General features: G+C 40.9%; 1 protein-coding gene across 1 annotated transcript; it reads right to left on the minus strand.

The window, feature by feature from the left end:
* Positions 1 to 4978: 4978 nt before the first annotated feature.
* Positions 4979 to 13963, minus strand: LOC121384643. The gene is made up of 6 exons (XM_041515117.1): positions 13881 to 13963; positions 12684 to 12877; positions 10080 to 10307; positions 8364 to 8478; positions 7266 to 7411; positions 4979 to 6032 (listed from the first exon to the last, which is right to left on the minus strand). The coding sequence occupies exons 1-5, from the start codon at positions 13957 to 13959 to the stop codon at positions 7353 to 7355; spliced, it is 675 nt and encodes a 224-aa protein (XP_041371051.1). The 5' UTR covers positions 13960 to 13963; the 3' UTR covers positions 4979 to 6032; positions 7266 to 7352.
* Between the last annotated feature and the right edge of the window lie 1915 nt (positions 13964 to 15878).

Raw genomic sequence — 15878 nt, forward strand, 5'->3', positions numbered from 1 at the left:
TACTGTAAAAAGGATAACCATCTTATCGGGGACTGTTTTAAAAGGAAACGCGATAATGCGCAAGTAGTCGGTTTAGTGAGGTCAGCTCCGTTAGCGAGAGAGTTAATGGTTAGTCCCATGGCAGAGAAAGTAAACCCGTATGTGTCCACTGGTATGGTTTGTGATGTGAAACAAGAGTTGTGTCCTAAGGCAATATCAATCTATAGAGATACCGGGTGTAGTCAGAGTCTGATTACGCAAAAATGTTTAGCTGGTATTGAAAATTCAGACATAGGACGTAGTTTGGCTTTAACCTCGGTTACTGGAGAAAAAATGGTTGTCCGGTTACATAAGGTTTTTCTTGTGTTCGAAGTTTGTGACGGGGACCAGTCGTTATGGGTGTTGTGAAGGACTTGCCTGTTGAAAACATAGGAGTTTTGTTGGGTAATGATTTGACTAGTCAGTGTTGTCAGCCGACATGTGACCAATTGTTAATTAAAGACAGCCCTTTACCAGTAGAAGAGAGTGAGGTTGATGAAATTAGATATCCTGCGTGTGTAAAGACTAGGGCTATGGCCAATAGGTTAGCACGGGATCTAGAGGATATTTGTGATTTGTCTGATACGTGTGTGAGCCATGAAATTGGAGTGGATGAGGTTATCAGTAAAATGGTAGATAAGTCAACTGACAAATTAAATGTGGTGGAACCTGTTGATCTCCCGCAGAGGGGAATTGAACCAGTTGTGTTTGATAGAGGGGTTTCACCTTGTAATAGACAAGAGTTAGTTCTAGAGCAGGGGGCTGATCCAAAATTGTTGGCAGTTCGCACTACATTGTTAACTGAGAGAGTATTGATGAATAAAAGAGTTAGGGATAGGAGGTTGCCGGCGACCGAACTAGCTAAGAAGCAACTGAGCCAGGCTCAGAATAAAATAAAATCAGAGTTTGATAGGAAGACTAGGAGTCGGGAATTTAAACCAGGGGATAAAGTGCTGCTGTACCTTCCCGTTAAACGGGGTTCTGTGCAGAACAGGTATTTCGGGCCCTATGTTGTGCTCAAAACGAGTTAATGAGACAGGGTATGTGATAAACACTCCTGATAGGGTTTAGGAAAAGTAGGTATTGTCACATCAATTTGCTAAAAGGTTATTTTGACAGACTGCCGATAGTTCCAGAGAGACCGGTCCAAATTGAGAGACACTCAATTTCCTGTGATGACGTCAAGACTGCAGAGGTCAAGTTGGCCAACAGCCAGATTCTAGCAGACTTGAACCCCCAGCGAGCAAAGCTGACTACATTGATACAAGACAATGTTTCCATTTGTCGGGACCTTCCAACGGTTACCAATACCTTAAGCCAAGATGTGCGCTTGGAACCCAACGCTACACCGCGTCGACAGCATGCCTATCGGAGAGAAACCCTGGAAAACGTGCGACGCTGAGAAAGAGGGAAACGAAGTTCCATTGGTCAGGTGAATGCGAGAAGTCATTCAACCGTCTCAAGCAGAGGCGCTACTCGTCTCCCGTGATGGCAGCACCAGACTACCGAATGCCGTTCAAGCTAGCTGTGGGTGCCAGTGACGTGGGTGCTGGAGCTGTGCTGTTCCAAGAAGACGAAGACGGACTGGACCATCCTAATGAAAGCCTCCAACCAGAGAGTTTTGAGATGGAGTCTTCTTCTGCAAGAATACCCAATTACCATTGGACATATCAAGGGCACATCCAATGTAATCGCTGATGCCCTGTCCCGAAGTTGAACGTTATGATAATGTGTTGACATTCTTGATTCTGTTTTGTTTATATATATTTTATTTGTATACCAGGGACTCAGAGACTCAGTGTGATTACTGGTAGTCACCTTATTATTACATGTGTTATAAATGCCCGTATGCGTCGGTTAACGCACCCTTTTTGTTTTAATGTAGTATATTTCCCTATTCCTAGAGTAGAGGAAATATCCTTTTTGAGGTGGGGGTGTGTCACGGAACATGCTCTTAAATTTGTTTTCGCCTGTGGCGATTTTAATTGTGTTAGAGGGCCGTGTGCAGTTTAAATGCACTTAGCTAGCTGGGCAACTTGTTACGTAATACTTCTGCGCGACAGTCCTCGATCGGTACGCCTAATACACACCCTTAGCCAGGTGCATAGGCTATGTGGCGAGTAGTTACGTAATACCTCTGCGAGTGCGGTTTTTACAACCGTGATTTGGCGACGATGGCGTCAGTAAGTCTGACGATCAGAGAGAAATATACCGACTCTAGTAGAGTTGGAATATGAGATGATACGTGAGGTACCGCCTTGTACCCCCAGGCAAAATCCTGATTTATAATAAATAGCTAGTGTTTTAGAGATATCGAGGAGAACGAATAGGAAGGCTCCGAGGGAACGTTAGTCCGTTTGGACTTTGGTAAATATCATTTCTGCTCTGTGTATAACCTTGATGTGATTGATGTGACTTTAAATATTTTAATACTGTATTATACCAATATTCTTTAGACAGTGCCTTCGGTCATCTGACGAAGTAAATCGTAGACTTTTTGTTCTAACATTATATGAGTATTTGGTAATATAAAGCTTAGCCAGTCCATCCTAGCGGACCCTAGTACACTGTAGGTTATTGTCTTTATTGTGATCGGTACCAGTATTAATTCTGTGTTACAAGGTTACTGAATGAGTAGTTAGGGGTAATTAAAAATTAACCCGTTAGGAATAGAGCTGTAATTTCCTTTATTAATTAAGTTCCCCAAGAAGCGTTCCTAAATTATCACACGTTACTGAACGAGTAGTAAGGGGATAATTAAAAATTAACCAGTTAGGAATGTGTGTTGTAATTCCTTTATTAATTAAGTTCCCCAAGAAGCGTTCCTAAATTATCACACGTTACTGAACGAGTAGTAAGGGTTAATTAAAAATTAACCAGTTAGGAATGGTGTTGTAATTCCTTTATTATTAACTTCTCCTAGAAGCGTTTCTCAATTATCACACGTGTGGGTTGTGGGTTGTAACGGTGAAGTGATTCGCATATTGTGTAACTAGACACCTAGAGATTAACTAATTAAGTGATCAGTTCTGGGTTGTTATTATTGTTGTTATTAATTAACTACTACGGCTGTACATTTGTCAGCGTAGATTAATACAGATTCCAAAGTGTATTGTGTTTTTGTTGTGTTTCTAGAGAACTAACGTGCTATATTAATATATACTTTATATAAGATCGTATCTCTGATCATATCTAGAGACGAGCCATACTAGGGTTTAACAGCCTGTTACAGAGAGATCTAATAGATATACAGTTAGGAGAGATATTTTGATAATCGTGTTTTATTCAGTTACGGGAATTATAGAATCCCCGTGACAGCTAGGATTAGATTGTGATGCCATAGTAGCATAGTTATTTTACAGTAAATCTTTATTTAGGTCGGCCTGGGATCGATCGGTGGGCCCATTGGGCTATTTCTCGTTCCAGCCAGTGTACCACGACTGGTATATCAAAGGCCGTGGTATGTGTTATCCTGTCTGTGGGATGGTGCATATAAAAGATCCCTTGCTGCTAATCGAAAAGAGTAGCCCATGAAGTTGCGACAACGGGTTTCCTATCTCAATCTCTGTGTGGTCCTTAACCATATGACTGACGCCATTATAACCGTAAAATAAAATGTCTTCAGCGCGTCGTTAAATAAATAAATTCCTTTTTTTATTCAGATATTGTTTACGTCCAGTGGAATCTTAACGTTACGCATTTGATGGTGTGTTATTGCACTTAAAGTGACCGACCCTAGCTTTTAAACACTACCGCGAATGTTTCACTATTAGAGCTGTTTTTGATCATTTGAATCAAACATTAATTGCATTTTATTGTTTAGATTATCCATTTCCGAACATCTGAAGTCTTTCCGGTCATCCTATTGCTTGTAATACAACGAAATAATTGTTTCATATTTCTACAAAAACGCACGTTTCTCTGAGAAGTAACTGTTACGGAGATGAGCGCTAGTCTATTTTAAGAGAGTATTTCCCGTTTCAACGACACCGACTCTTGTGTCACTCTTTTTTAACTGTATACAGATGTGTTACAGGAGCCTATTTCACAAAACATCGTAAGTTTACGTCTGCGACTAGCAATTATTCAGGTCATATGTTTACACGTGTTTGGCATCTATTTCACGCAGAAACTTAAATCGTTATGGAAGATGGAGCATTTTAAAGACCAAATAAAATTAAATGTTTGTACTTCAAACTACATTAGTTGTACTGTTAGTAGTGATACGAATTGTGATTTAGTCGTAGATTTACGCTTACTTGCAAAACGTGGCTTACGATGTTTTGTGAAATTGGGCACTGGGGCCTAATTCACTAAAGTCTCGCAACTTTGCGATCTCGCAGTACAATGCTAAAAGACTTGCAAAGAGGATGCTTTGTTGTCTAGCAGAGCCTAAGAGACATTTGTGAATTAGGCCCCTGGGCCCCGTTCCACAAAGCGATCCTAGCGCTAAGATCACCGTAAGTGCATATGTTATGTGTGCAGTTACGGTGATCTTAGGGCTAAGATCGCTTTGTGGAACGGGGCCCTGGTTTGTAGATTAACCAAACTCCGTGTTCATTTTCGCAGGCTGAGAAGGGAAGGGAACTGTATTAACGTGCCCACATCCTTACGGTTCAGGCACGCCCCCCATGGATTCGGGTTTGGGCAGGCTGAAACAAAGGGTCTGCGACTTTAAAGCTCATATAGACTGGATGCGGCGCGTGCGTGCGGTCTAACCTATGCGTCTGCGGTTTGTGTTTTGGGCATATACACCACATACGATTATTTCACTGCGGCTGGCCGCATGCGTTTTGCAGACGCACACATCGCACACTTCCAGTCGATACGCTCTAATTGAAACTAATGTACATCGATTGTTTTTAAAGCACACACCGCGTCCAGTTTATATATAAGAGAAATACAAAATTACTTTTTTCTCTATTAATGAATTTTAAAGAACTAACATAAACAACACCAATAAATAAACAATATATTTATTAGAATAATCATTTCATGTGTAACATCACCGGTAAGCAACTCAATCCGTTTTAACTAGGAATGCAACCGGAAAACATTTTTATAAAAATATTTTTACATTTTTGTGCAGATAGTGTACATTTTTGTATCGTAAATAGGATCATTCAGACATCACCAAAGTTCAAATCTCACTACTCTTTATTGAGAAGTTAGTTACTATTTGGTTAATTATTGCAACTTCAAATATTAATTAGCATTTTTAAAACAAACAAAAATGTTTTAATTACTAGGTAAGTGTATAAGAACTATTTTAGCTTTAAGAAATATATTATTACTAATTATCTTTCAAGAATACTATTAGTCAATGTTGCCGTTTATAAACCGCAAGGATTTAAATAATATCTTGGATTTTAAAAATGTGTGCGTTTCCTGGAACCAGACCCTAACTTGAAAAAAAGGGCTACCGTAAACATTATTTTTCGATGTATGTTCGATTTTTGTAAAAACAATTAATGTATATGTGAAAAGAGTACACACACAACATTTTATCTGGACCTGTAATGGTTAATGTTGTAAAATCAAATTCTGGGAACCCGACCCTAACATAGAAAAAACGGCCGACTCTAATTAGTTTTTGATGCTGGGTTTTTTCTTTGATATATGTTTTTTTATTAATACAATGTATATAGATGAAAAGAGTAGATACGTATCATTTTGTAAGGGATAATTGTAGTAAAAGCAAAATTAGAAAAAGCCGACCTACCCTACCTAGTTTATTTTGTTAAGTTCCCTAATGCAGAATGTTTTAGGCCTTATCTATATATTATCTATATCTTTCCATATTCTGAACTTTACTAGAGAATAAAACCACGACTGTCCGTGTATGTGATGAGGACGTCTGAGAAAGCACTGGCTTCAACACTTAGTCTAGATCCTCAGACATGTAAGTATGATTGTTATACGCCATCGCCCTCTTGCCGAATGGGTTTGTCGTTGCTGTGGAATGCTCGTCTTTCAAGTCGTAGCTTATCATGCCAGGTTTCTTAGGTTGTAATCTGAAAAGAAAGTATAGTGTTTAAAGGGACATTCCTGAGTTTGCTGTATTTTAAGATGTTTCCGACTAATAAACTATTTCTACGATCAAACTTACATATTAAATATATTTTCTTGCCTAGAATATCAATGTCTGTATATTCAATGTGTTTCTGGTCGACTTAATATTTGTGAAGAAGCACAAACTGGATTTCGTACGTACGAAAAAATATATTTTCGGAAATAAAATGAAATGTAACCTAGTACAAATATTAGAACGATCAAAAACACGTTTAATATACAGCCACTAATAGTTTATGCAGAACAATATATTTGATATGTAATTACAGTCGTTAAAAATCTCTGTTAGTTGATAACATCTTTAAAACTGCAGAAAACTCAGGAATGTCCCTTTAACGTGTATATTGAAACACAGACCATGTAACGGCAGAGCCGGTTTATTCTAGTAGCACATATAGCACGTGCTACGGTTTCCGCGCTCCAGGGAGACCTGCGGTGATGTGTACATTTATTTTGCACAGGTAATTCCCCCCCCCCCCCCCCCCCCCCCCCCCCGATTGGGTTGCAAAATATATACCCTGGGAAGGGGGGCCCCACTGTTATTTGTGCTACAGGCCCCCTGCAGATCCGTAAACCGGCTCTGGGTATCAGGTTTTATAAAAGCTTCCGCGGCATTTAAAGTTAAAAGTTTATTTTGTTTAACGATACCACTAGAGCATATTGATTTATCATCGGTTATTGGATGTCAATCATTTGGCAATTTTTTACTTGTACTCTACGAGGAAACCCTTCACCGTTTTCTATTAGCAGCAAGTGATCTTTTATATGCATTTCCCACAGACACACGACTGGTATATCAAAAGTCGTGGTGTATGCTATCCTGTCTGTGGGATGGTGCATATAATAGATTCCTTGCTGCTAATGGAAACCTGTAGCGGGTTTCCTCTCTAAGACTATATGTCAAAATTACCAACTGTTTGACATCCAATCGCCGATGATTAATAAATCAATGTGCTCTAGTGGTGTCGTTAAACAAAACACCCCCCCCCCCACCCCCCACCACCCCCACAGACAGGAAATGATATACCATGGCCTCTGATATACCAAAGTCGTGGTGAAATGGTTAGGATAGGAAAAACAACAACCAGAGAATGGTTTCATTGAGGTGGTTCGATCCTTTAACTGATGGATTGTTCAGTGTCTTAGCTAAAGGCTCATGACTATTTGTACCTCACCTTTTACGACATAACATGACAGCACTGACTAACAAGGCCGTTGCCAAAACCGCGCAGATCACAGCTAGAGCAATTGTTGTTGTTTTGTCAATTTCTCCTCCATTGCGCTTCAGCACCGTTCAACCTCTCAGCATTACACAGTGGATCTGTTAACAAAACATGGTCAGTAAAATAAAATACTAAAACATATTGCTACATTTGCTTCTTCTTATTATTCTTTAACTTATTCTCGTGCTTATATCCAATTAAGGTTCAAGCATGCTGTCCTGGGCACACACCTCAGCTATCTGGGCTGCCTGTCCAGGACAGTGAGTTAGTTGTTACTGATTAGTGAGAGAAAAGAGTGTGTAGTGGTCTTACACCTACCCACTGAGTCGTTAAAACTTGCTCTGGGTGGGAGCCGGTACCAGGCTGCGAACTCGGTACATACCAGTCTTATGTCCGATGGCTTAACCACGACACCACCGAGGCCAGTTACATTTGCTAAAAGACTTTCTAATAAAACATTACTACAATTTTTTTTAAAGCATTTTACGTACAATACAACCCCCCCCCCCCCACCCCACCCACCCAAAAAAAAACCCCACAACAAAAACCCCAAACAAACACAAACAAAAAAAAAACAAAAAAAACAAACAAAAAAACACAACAAACAAACAAAACAAAACACAAACAAACAAACAAACAAAACCTCAAAAGTGTTTGGATGAACATGGATTTAATCACCAAATACTTCATTGACAAACTGATATCAATTCGTATTGTTTGTAATTGGAGTGAATTGTCGGTAGTCTTAAATTCTGTTAAAAAACGGCGTTTTTCATAATCACCAAATACTATCATTACAAGGGTATAAACGCAAACCATGAATATCAAGGTACAATTCTGTCAATTCGCGCAAATACACGTTGCACACACGCACAGCACATGCACACCCCCACACACGCACACACATACACACACACACACACACACACACACACACACACATACACACACACACATCACACACATACACACCTATCTCATGCAACACCACCCCTATCTCATACAATTACGCTCTTGCAGTTGGTTAAATGAAACTATAGTTTAACTCACCTGGGTTTTTAACCCATTGTGTTTGATCTTTCAGCGGGTCACAGATCTGACACTTGTCACTCCCACGTTTCTCTCCGGACTGGAAACACGCGTCCCCAATCATACACGTGTCTGCCTGGTAGAGCGATAATACCATAGTGTTATTATAAACAAGCAAACTGCAACATACAAATATGTGTAATATATTTATTGATTGACACTTTTGTAGGTTTTGTAATTATTAAAACACTAAACGAATCACAACTTGACAGAGAGAGAGAGAGAGAGAGAGAGAGAGAGAGAGAGAGAGAGAGAGAGAGAGAGAGAGAGAGAGAAAGAGAGACAGAGAGAGACAGAGAGAGAGAGAGAGAGTAGAAGAGAACTACAGGCAGACAGACAGACACATTGAGACATACAGAGACACAAAATAAGACATATAACGAGATAGACCATCAGACAAACTGACCGACAAATAGATACCGAAAGCTAAAGAACACAGTTATCTTCCCATTTGGAAATCCGAAAATATACCCGCGCTAATAGTCTGCTCTTTGACTTTGATTATTTCATGGCAGACAGCTTTGAAGTGGCAACTATTAGACTGCAGTTGACAGGGGAGAGCATGTGGTTTGCAAACAGTGTATCTTTTTAACACTGAAGACTGTTTTGTTCTAATTCCAGGACATGCACATGTAGTATGTTTGGTGTAAAATGGGTGTACTCCGGCAAGGAATAATAGGTGCAATCTGATTAAAATTAGTTCTACTGGTCTACCAGTAGATCTAACAGCATTGCGTGGACTCCCATGTCCAGGTGACATTTCATCTATAAATAACAATTTCAGTATCGACCAATTACACTTCGCCTTTTATAGAGTTATTCGGGAGCATGCAAATTCTAAAAATATCGGGCGAGACTATTTATGCAATAGGCGAACTTGTTGGTCCATTTCAACATTAAAAAACTGGGGGAAAAGTGCAGTAATACACTATGGATTGCATACTAGTATAAACAGATTTTATGGCTATACCATCCAGGGTTTTGTTTTCGTCTTGAAACGAATTTTACCGGCCTCGGTGGCGTCGTGGCAGGCCATCGGTCTACAGGCTGGTAGGTACTGGGTTCGGATCCCAGTCGAGGCATGGGTTTTTTTAATCCAGATACCGACTCCAAACCCTGAGTGAGTGCTCCGCAAGGCTCAATGGGTAGGTGTAAACCACTTGCACCGACCAGTGATCCATAACTGGTTCAACAAAGGCCATGGTTTGTGCTATCCTGCCTGTGGGAAGCGCAAATAAAAGATCCCTTGCTGCCTGTCGTAAAAGAGTAGCCTATGTGGCGACAGTGGGGAGCACTCACTCAGGGTTTGGAGTCGGTATCTCGATTAAAAATCCCATGCCTCGATTGGGATCCGAACCCAGTACCTACCAGCCTGTAGACCGATGGCCTTCCACGACGCCACCGAGGCCGGTGACAGGAAAAACGTCCGCTAGACTGGTTTATGCGCTTCATATTAAATCAAATGGCCACGTCGGGAACCAATCAAATAGTTCGCGAACGTTAGCGAAACGTTTGCTGGCTGAATTTGAGGCTGGTCATAACCTACATGTAGGTGCAGCCAGTCGTATGTCTGTAAACTATTATCGCACGTATGTGTGTTAACAAGCATGTGTTATCAAAAATAACGATTAATGTTCTCACTAACGGGTGTGTAAGAAAGCGCGATAACTTATGTACCTGTCTAGAACACTTGGCCTGTGCGCCATCTTGTAGTATGTCGCAGCTGTAACACTTGGCGTCGTGAACCACATGGAGGTAGCGAGCAGCGCTCTTGGCCCGCCCATCATTGCTGACGGAGATGTAGGCGCTCTGACTCCTGGGTAGGTGACAGTTCACTTGGTACATGCTGATAAACTCGGCACTCACTACGCCGTGCTCGCCTGTCACTTTGACAGTCTCCTCCACCTAGAAACAAATAGATAAGGAAAAAAGTTTGTTTTGTTTAATGGCACCACTAGAGCACGTTGATTTATTAATCATCGGCTATTGGATGTCACACATATGGTCATTTTGACTCAGTCATAAATAGGAAACCGGCTACATTGTTCCATTAGTAGCAAGGTATCTTTTATATGCACCATCCCACAGACGGGATAGCACACACCACGGCCTTTGATATACCAGTCGTGGTACACTGGCTGTGACGAGAAATAGCACAATTTGTCCACCGACGAGGATCGATCCTTGACCGATCGCGCATCAAACGAGCGCTTTACCACTGGGCTACGTCCCGCCCCCCCCCCCCCCCCCCCCCCCCCCCCCAAATAGACGAAGTCATTGATAACTTCACAACCGGGCCCGTGCTTATTATAAAGGCGAATTAACGGCTTCAGCCAAGTCACCAGAGTTAAACTGAATCACCTTTGTCGACAGTGTCAGACGTTCTTACAGTCTTTAAAAGTGTTATAAGTACTGATCATGGCCTGTTATCCATATGCAGATGTTTTGACCTACGCAGAAACGGAGGAAATTCAATGTGACGGTAATATCAATACCATATACTGGCTATGTTTTGATTGATTTGACTGCCCATATTATTGCTTGTGTGTGTCATGTAATGCCGTATGCTTTTATTATGTATCATACGTGTTGGAACCATGTCGTGAGATTACCAAACTCTAATATCGGTATAGTTCCCTTCTTTTCTCTTTATTTTTAGTTTCAGGAATACATCATTCAACTATAGTTTGCACATATATAAAAGTATCACAGTCGTAGATAATATGTGTGTTATGGTGCGAGTCCAATACTGCAGTAGGTCGGGAAATGTATGGCCAATCTAGTTTCGCTCAGTATTCTTTGTATTTTGTTAACGACTGACCATTAATTGTAGATAGATGCGATTCTGGGCTCAATTTTACAAAACATCGTAAGCCTAGTTTTGCACGTAAACGTAAATCTACGACTAAACTACAATTTTTATTACTATTAACAGTACAACAAATATTGTTTGAAGTACACATATTTCATTTTCTTTTGTCCTTAAAATGCGCCATCTTCCTCAGTGATGTAATAATTATAGTCTGCTTGAAATAGATGCCAAACACGTGTAAAGGTATGACCGATATAACTACTAGTCACATACGTAAACTTACGATGTTTTGTGAAATGAGCCCCAAAACACTCATATTTTGTCTTGTTTGCATAATAAGGCATATTTTTTTATCTGTCACACTAGCTGTTATCCGTTCATTTATCCATCTATTCCTCCACCCAGCCAGTCAGCATTGGTTAAAGACCAGCATAAGGGTTTCGTAAATTTAGACAATTAGTGCAATCCATCAGTTATTCTACCGTCAGTGCTGGCTAGGTCAGGTCAGGTCAGAGTATTTAACGTGCACATTCAGAGCAAGCTGTTGTAGCGCACGCCTGTCCTGCGTCCAGGACAGAAAAGGGGTGGGGTGGGTTGGAGGGGAGGTGGGGGGGGGGGGACCGCCTGCACTGGCTGGTGTAAGCGAGCACCAACAGTCCGACCGGAGCCGGTAACAAGCGGAGGGTGATGCTGGCTACGTTTTATAAGCTTATTATAGGATCATGGGTTAACATCACCCGTTTTGTTCTTTGTTTGTCTATATTGGGTGGATTTGTTGGGGGGGGGGGGGGGGGGGGGGGTAAGGTTATTTGACTCTGCCGATGTGATATATCGATTATAAAAATCCATATTCGATTGTGTTTGAATAATGTTAACTCTAACTGTTTTTCCAGTTCAGCTGATGGAATCGATGTAAACATGTTGATGTTGGGGGGTTGTCTTCATGTGTAAAGTAGGCGGGACGTCGCCCAGTGGTAAAGAGCTTGCTTTATGTGCGGTCGGTCGAGGATCGATCCCCGTCGGTGGGCCCATTGGGCTATTTTTCGTTCCAGCCAGTGCACCACGATTGGTATATCAAAGACCGTGGTATGTGCTATCCTGTTTGTGGGATGGTGCATATAAAAGATCCCTTGCTACTAATGGAAAAATGTAGCGGGTTTCCTTTAAGACTAAATGTCAAAATTACCAAATGTTTGACATCCAATGGCCGATGATTAATGAATCAATGTGTTCTAGCGGTGTCGTTAAACAAACTTCTTCGTGTATAGAGCAATTAAATAACCATTTGTAGTGTCTAGATTCAATAGGTGCCTTGTCCTTAATATTAAAATCCTTCTTACGTTCATATACTTCTAACCGATTGTGTAATCAAAAGTTGGTCGGCTGGTGCCAACCGATTATGACCGATGATCGATGATGAAATCCCAACTGATTCCTGTCACTAATTCCAATGAAGTATAAACACCTACCTGTATGTATTCGTAATGACACGTCAGGGTGCTAGATTCCACGAAGTCGAATCCGAACAGCGCCACCTGGGAACAGTCCGCGCTGCCGACATCGCACGCGCCCCCGCTGGGGTTGACGGGGATCACCTGTGGCGGGACGCTGGCGCTGACGTCACACGTCTCTCCTGTGTATCCATCGTCACACACACAGACACCTGTAAGGAAAGGAAAGGAATGTTTGGTTAAGGATGTCTTAACTCTATTTGGTTTCTATCGTATGATGAGAAGCAGAGAGCGAGAGGCAGACAGAGCGGTATTTAGAGAGAGGGGAGATACAGACATAGAGAGAGACTGACTGTCCGACAGACAGAAATACACAAGCAGATAGATACAGAGAAACAGACAGACAGAAGCACACACACGCTGAGAGAGAGAGAGAGAGAGAGAGAGAGAGAGAGAGAGAGAGAGAGAGAGAGAGAGAGAGAGAGAGAGAGAGAGAGGGAGAGAGAGAAAAGAAACACACACACACACACATAGGAAACCCAATGCAGGCACATAAGCAATGGATCTTTTATATGTGTTTTCTTTATTGACAGAAAAGGCATTGAGGGGTGGGGCTCAACCAGAGCAGGTTTGCATCCACTCGAGTTTGAGCCAACAAAGATCTTGACTTGTAGAAATGAATTAATACTTCATTGCATCTGGCCATTAGATATTACATTTTGTGTTTACTTTTACTTTTCTGTACCACATATTATATTTTATTACACACCGGTGTAAGATATTGCTCATGTCGTAACAATCACGCAATATCTAACTAGTGTAATATTTGCGTGACGTAGATCACTTGCTGACCCAATTAATAGAAAAATAACTTGTAGTAGGTCTTAACATGTGTTTACTTCTGCGTTGCGGCTTCTTTGCAGTTGGTTTTTAATAAATAACATACAGAACTAGCTTGCCTGTCATACCACATTTTTGAAAATCGTGAACAGTGTTGGTATCTGATAAAAATATGATATGACAGGCAAGGTCGTTTGGTATTCTATGTATGCAAGACACAGACTTGATACGAAACGGTGGAAAGTTTAATATCCTATTTATTATCCAATAACAATCATATCGACTGCGATAAGACATGTATTGCTTTACTGGTACACTTGTATCAAATTTAAAGCAAGATAGTTTGTATTTATGATATTTCGTATTTATATTTACCAGATGTACACTTTCCGTGGCTGCCACACTTGCGGATGCAGATATTTTCCATGACTGACTTTGGTATGCGATCACTCATACTGGTTGTGGCATTGCCTTGCCATTTACTGACGTCACGAGCCGCCTCAGAAACACACTGCTCAATTATATTTTCCACGTGCGCGCGTGCAAACCCTTCTTCTCCTGTACCCTGTTGTGAAAGGAAGCACAAACCGACATATTTATTGTATGTATAATGCCTTTTATCAAAAATAAAACTTCATATATTATACACGTACTGACGGATAGAAATAAAGGACCACACCAATACTAACAGCACAGAAAGACTGCAACGAAAACCCTCATAGTGTCAGAAAGACATTCAGTCCCACATCACATGCTTGTAATTTAAAACCGGCTTCAGTGGCGCAGTGGTTAAGCCATCGGACTACCGGCTGGTAGGTACAGGGTTCTCAGCCCAGTACCGGCTCCAACCCAGAGCGAGTTCTTAAGGGCTCAATGGGTTGATGTAAGGCCACTACACCCTCTTCTCTTTCACTAACCACTAACAAACTAACAACTAACCCAGTGTCCTGGACAGACAGCCCAGATAGCTAAGGTGTGTACCCAGGACAGCGTGCTTAAACCTTATTTGGATATAAGCACGAAAATAAGTTGAAATGAAATGAAATGAATTTGTAGATAGAAACGATTCTGAACCCTGATATTTTATCTTGTTTGCATTATAAGGCATATGTTTGTCACACTGTTATTCGTTCAATTCATGAAATGAAACGAATTGTAATTTAAAGAGATACTGTGACGCTAATTAACTAGTTAATTAACTACGGTCTGTAATACGGTAATACCAAGTGTTCCCTTATGTTTTTCCTCTCAGTATATTTGCAAGATGTTTTACATAATATTTATATAATCTTTAAAAATAAACTGGCAGAATTGTTTTTTTTTAAACCTCACGTGTACAGGAATTATTCATTTTGTTTCAAAAACTGATACTTAAAGAGTGTATAATTAAATGTGTGTGTGGGTGTGGGTGTGTGTGTGTGTGTGTGTGTGGGTGTGTGTGTGTGTGTGGGTGTGTGTCTTCACAAATGTGTGTTCGACCTACCACAAGATCATCTGTGCAGTCGTTGATACTCTGAGTAAAGTTTGTAGTGTTGAGGACGTCCTCGCAGTTGCTGACAGCAGTGCTGTTGAGGATGTATTCTTTACAGATGTCATTTGCTTGCTCCACAGTGTATGATACCGGCGCTTCGGTCTGTAATTGAAAACTCACAATCATGTAATAATATGAATGTTAGGGTATTGGAATGCCCTTTTTATTTCAGGCCATAAATACAGTGTCGTCGGTAATATAGTTCGTGTTAGGTAGAGTGTCTAGCAAATTAGAAAACGTCTGACAAATCCATGTAGTTTTAAATGCAATGCATTACATTGAATCAGTCAGAGTATACCTCTACCTGCGATTTGTCATATTTTACTTGTTCGTTTCATGACCTTAACTGGGGGAGGGGTGGCAAAGGGTAACAGCCCCCCCCCCCCACCACACACACACACACCTCCAGAAATAAGGAAGGAAATATTTTATTTAACGACGCACTCAACACATTTTATTTACGGTTATATGACGTCAGACATATAGTAAAGGACCACATAGATACTGAGAGAGGAAACTCGTTGTCACCACTTCATGGGCTACTCTTTTCGATTAGCAGCAAAGGACCTATTATATGTACCATCCCACAGATAGGATGGTACTAACCACGGCCTTTGTTTCATCAGTTGTGGAGCACTGGCTGGAACAAGAAATAGCCCAATGGACCTACCGATGGGGATCGATCCTAGATCGATCGCGCATCAGACGAGCGCTGTACCACTGAGCTACGTCCTGCCCCCACCCCCCGAAATACTACAAACAGTTATTTTTAATGTTGAAATACCTTTTTTGTTACGTAGAAAAGATCCTACATTACTGTTTTCTGATTCTTCTAGGTACCC

Source organism: Gigantopelta aegis, chromosome 10 (genome assembly GCF_016097555.1).
Source record: "Gigantopelta aegis isolate Gae_Host chromosome 10, Gae_host_genome, whole genome shotgun sequence".
Lineage (NCBI taxonomy): Eukaryota > Metazoa > Mollusca > Gastropoda > Neomphalida > Peltospiridae > Gigantopelta > Gigantopelta aegis.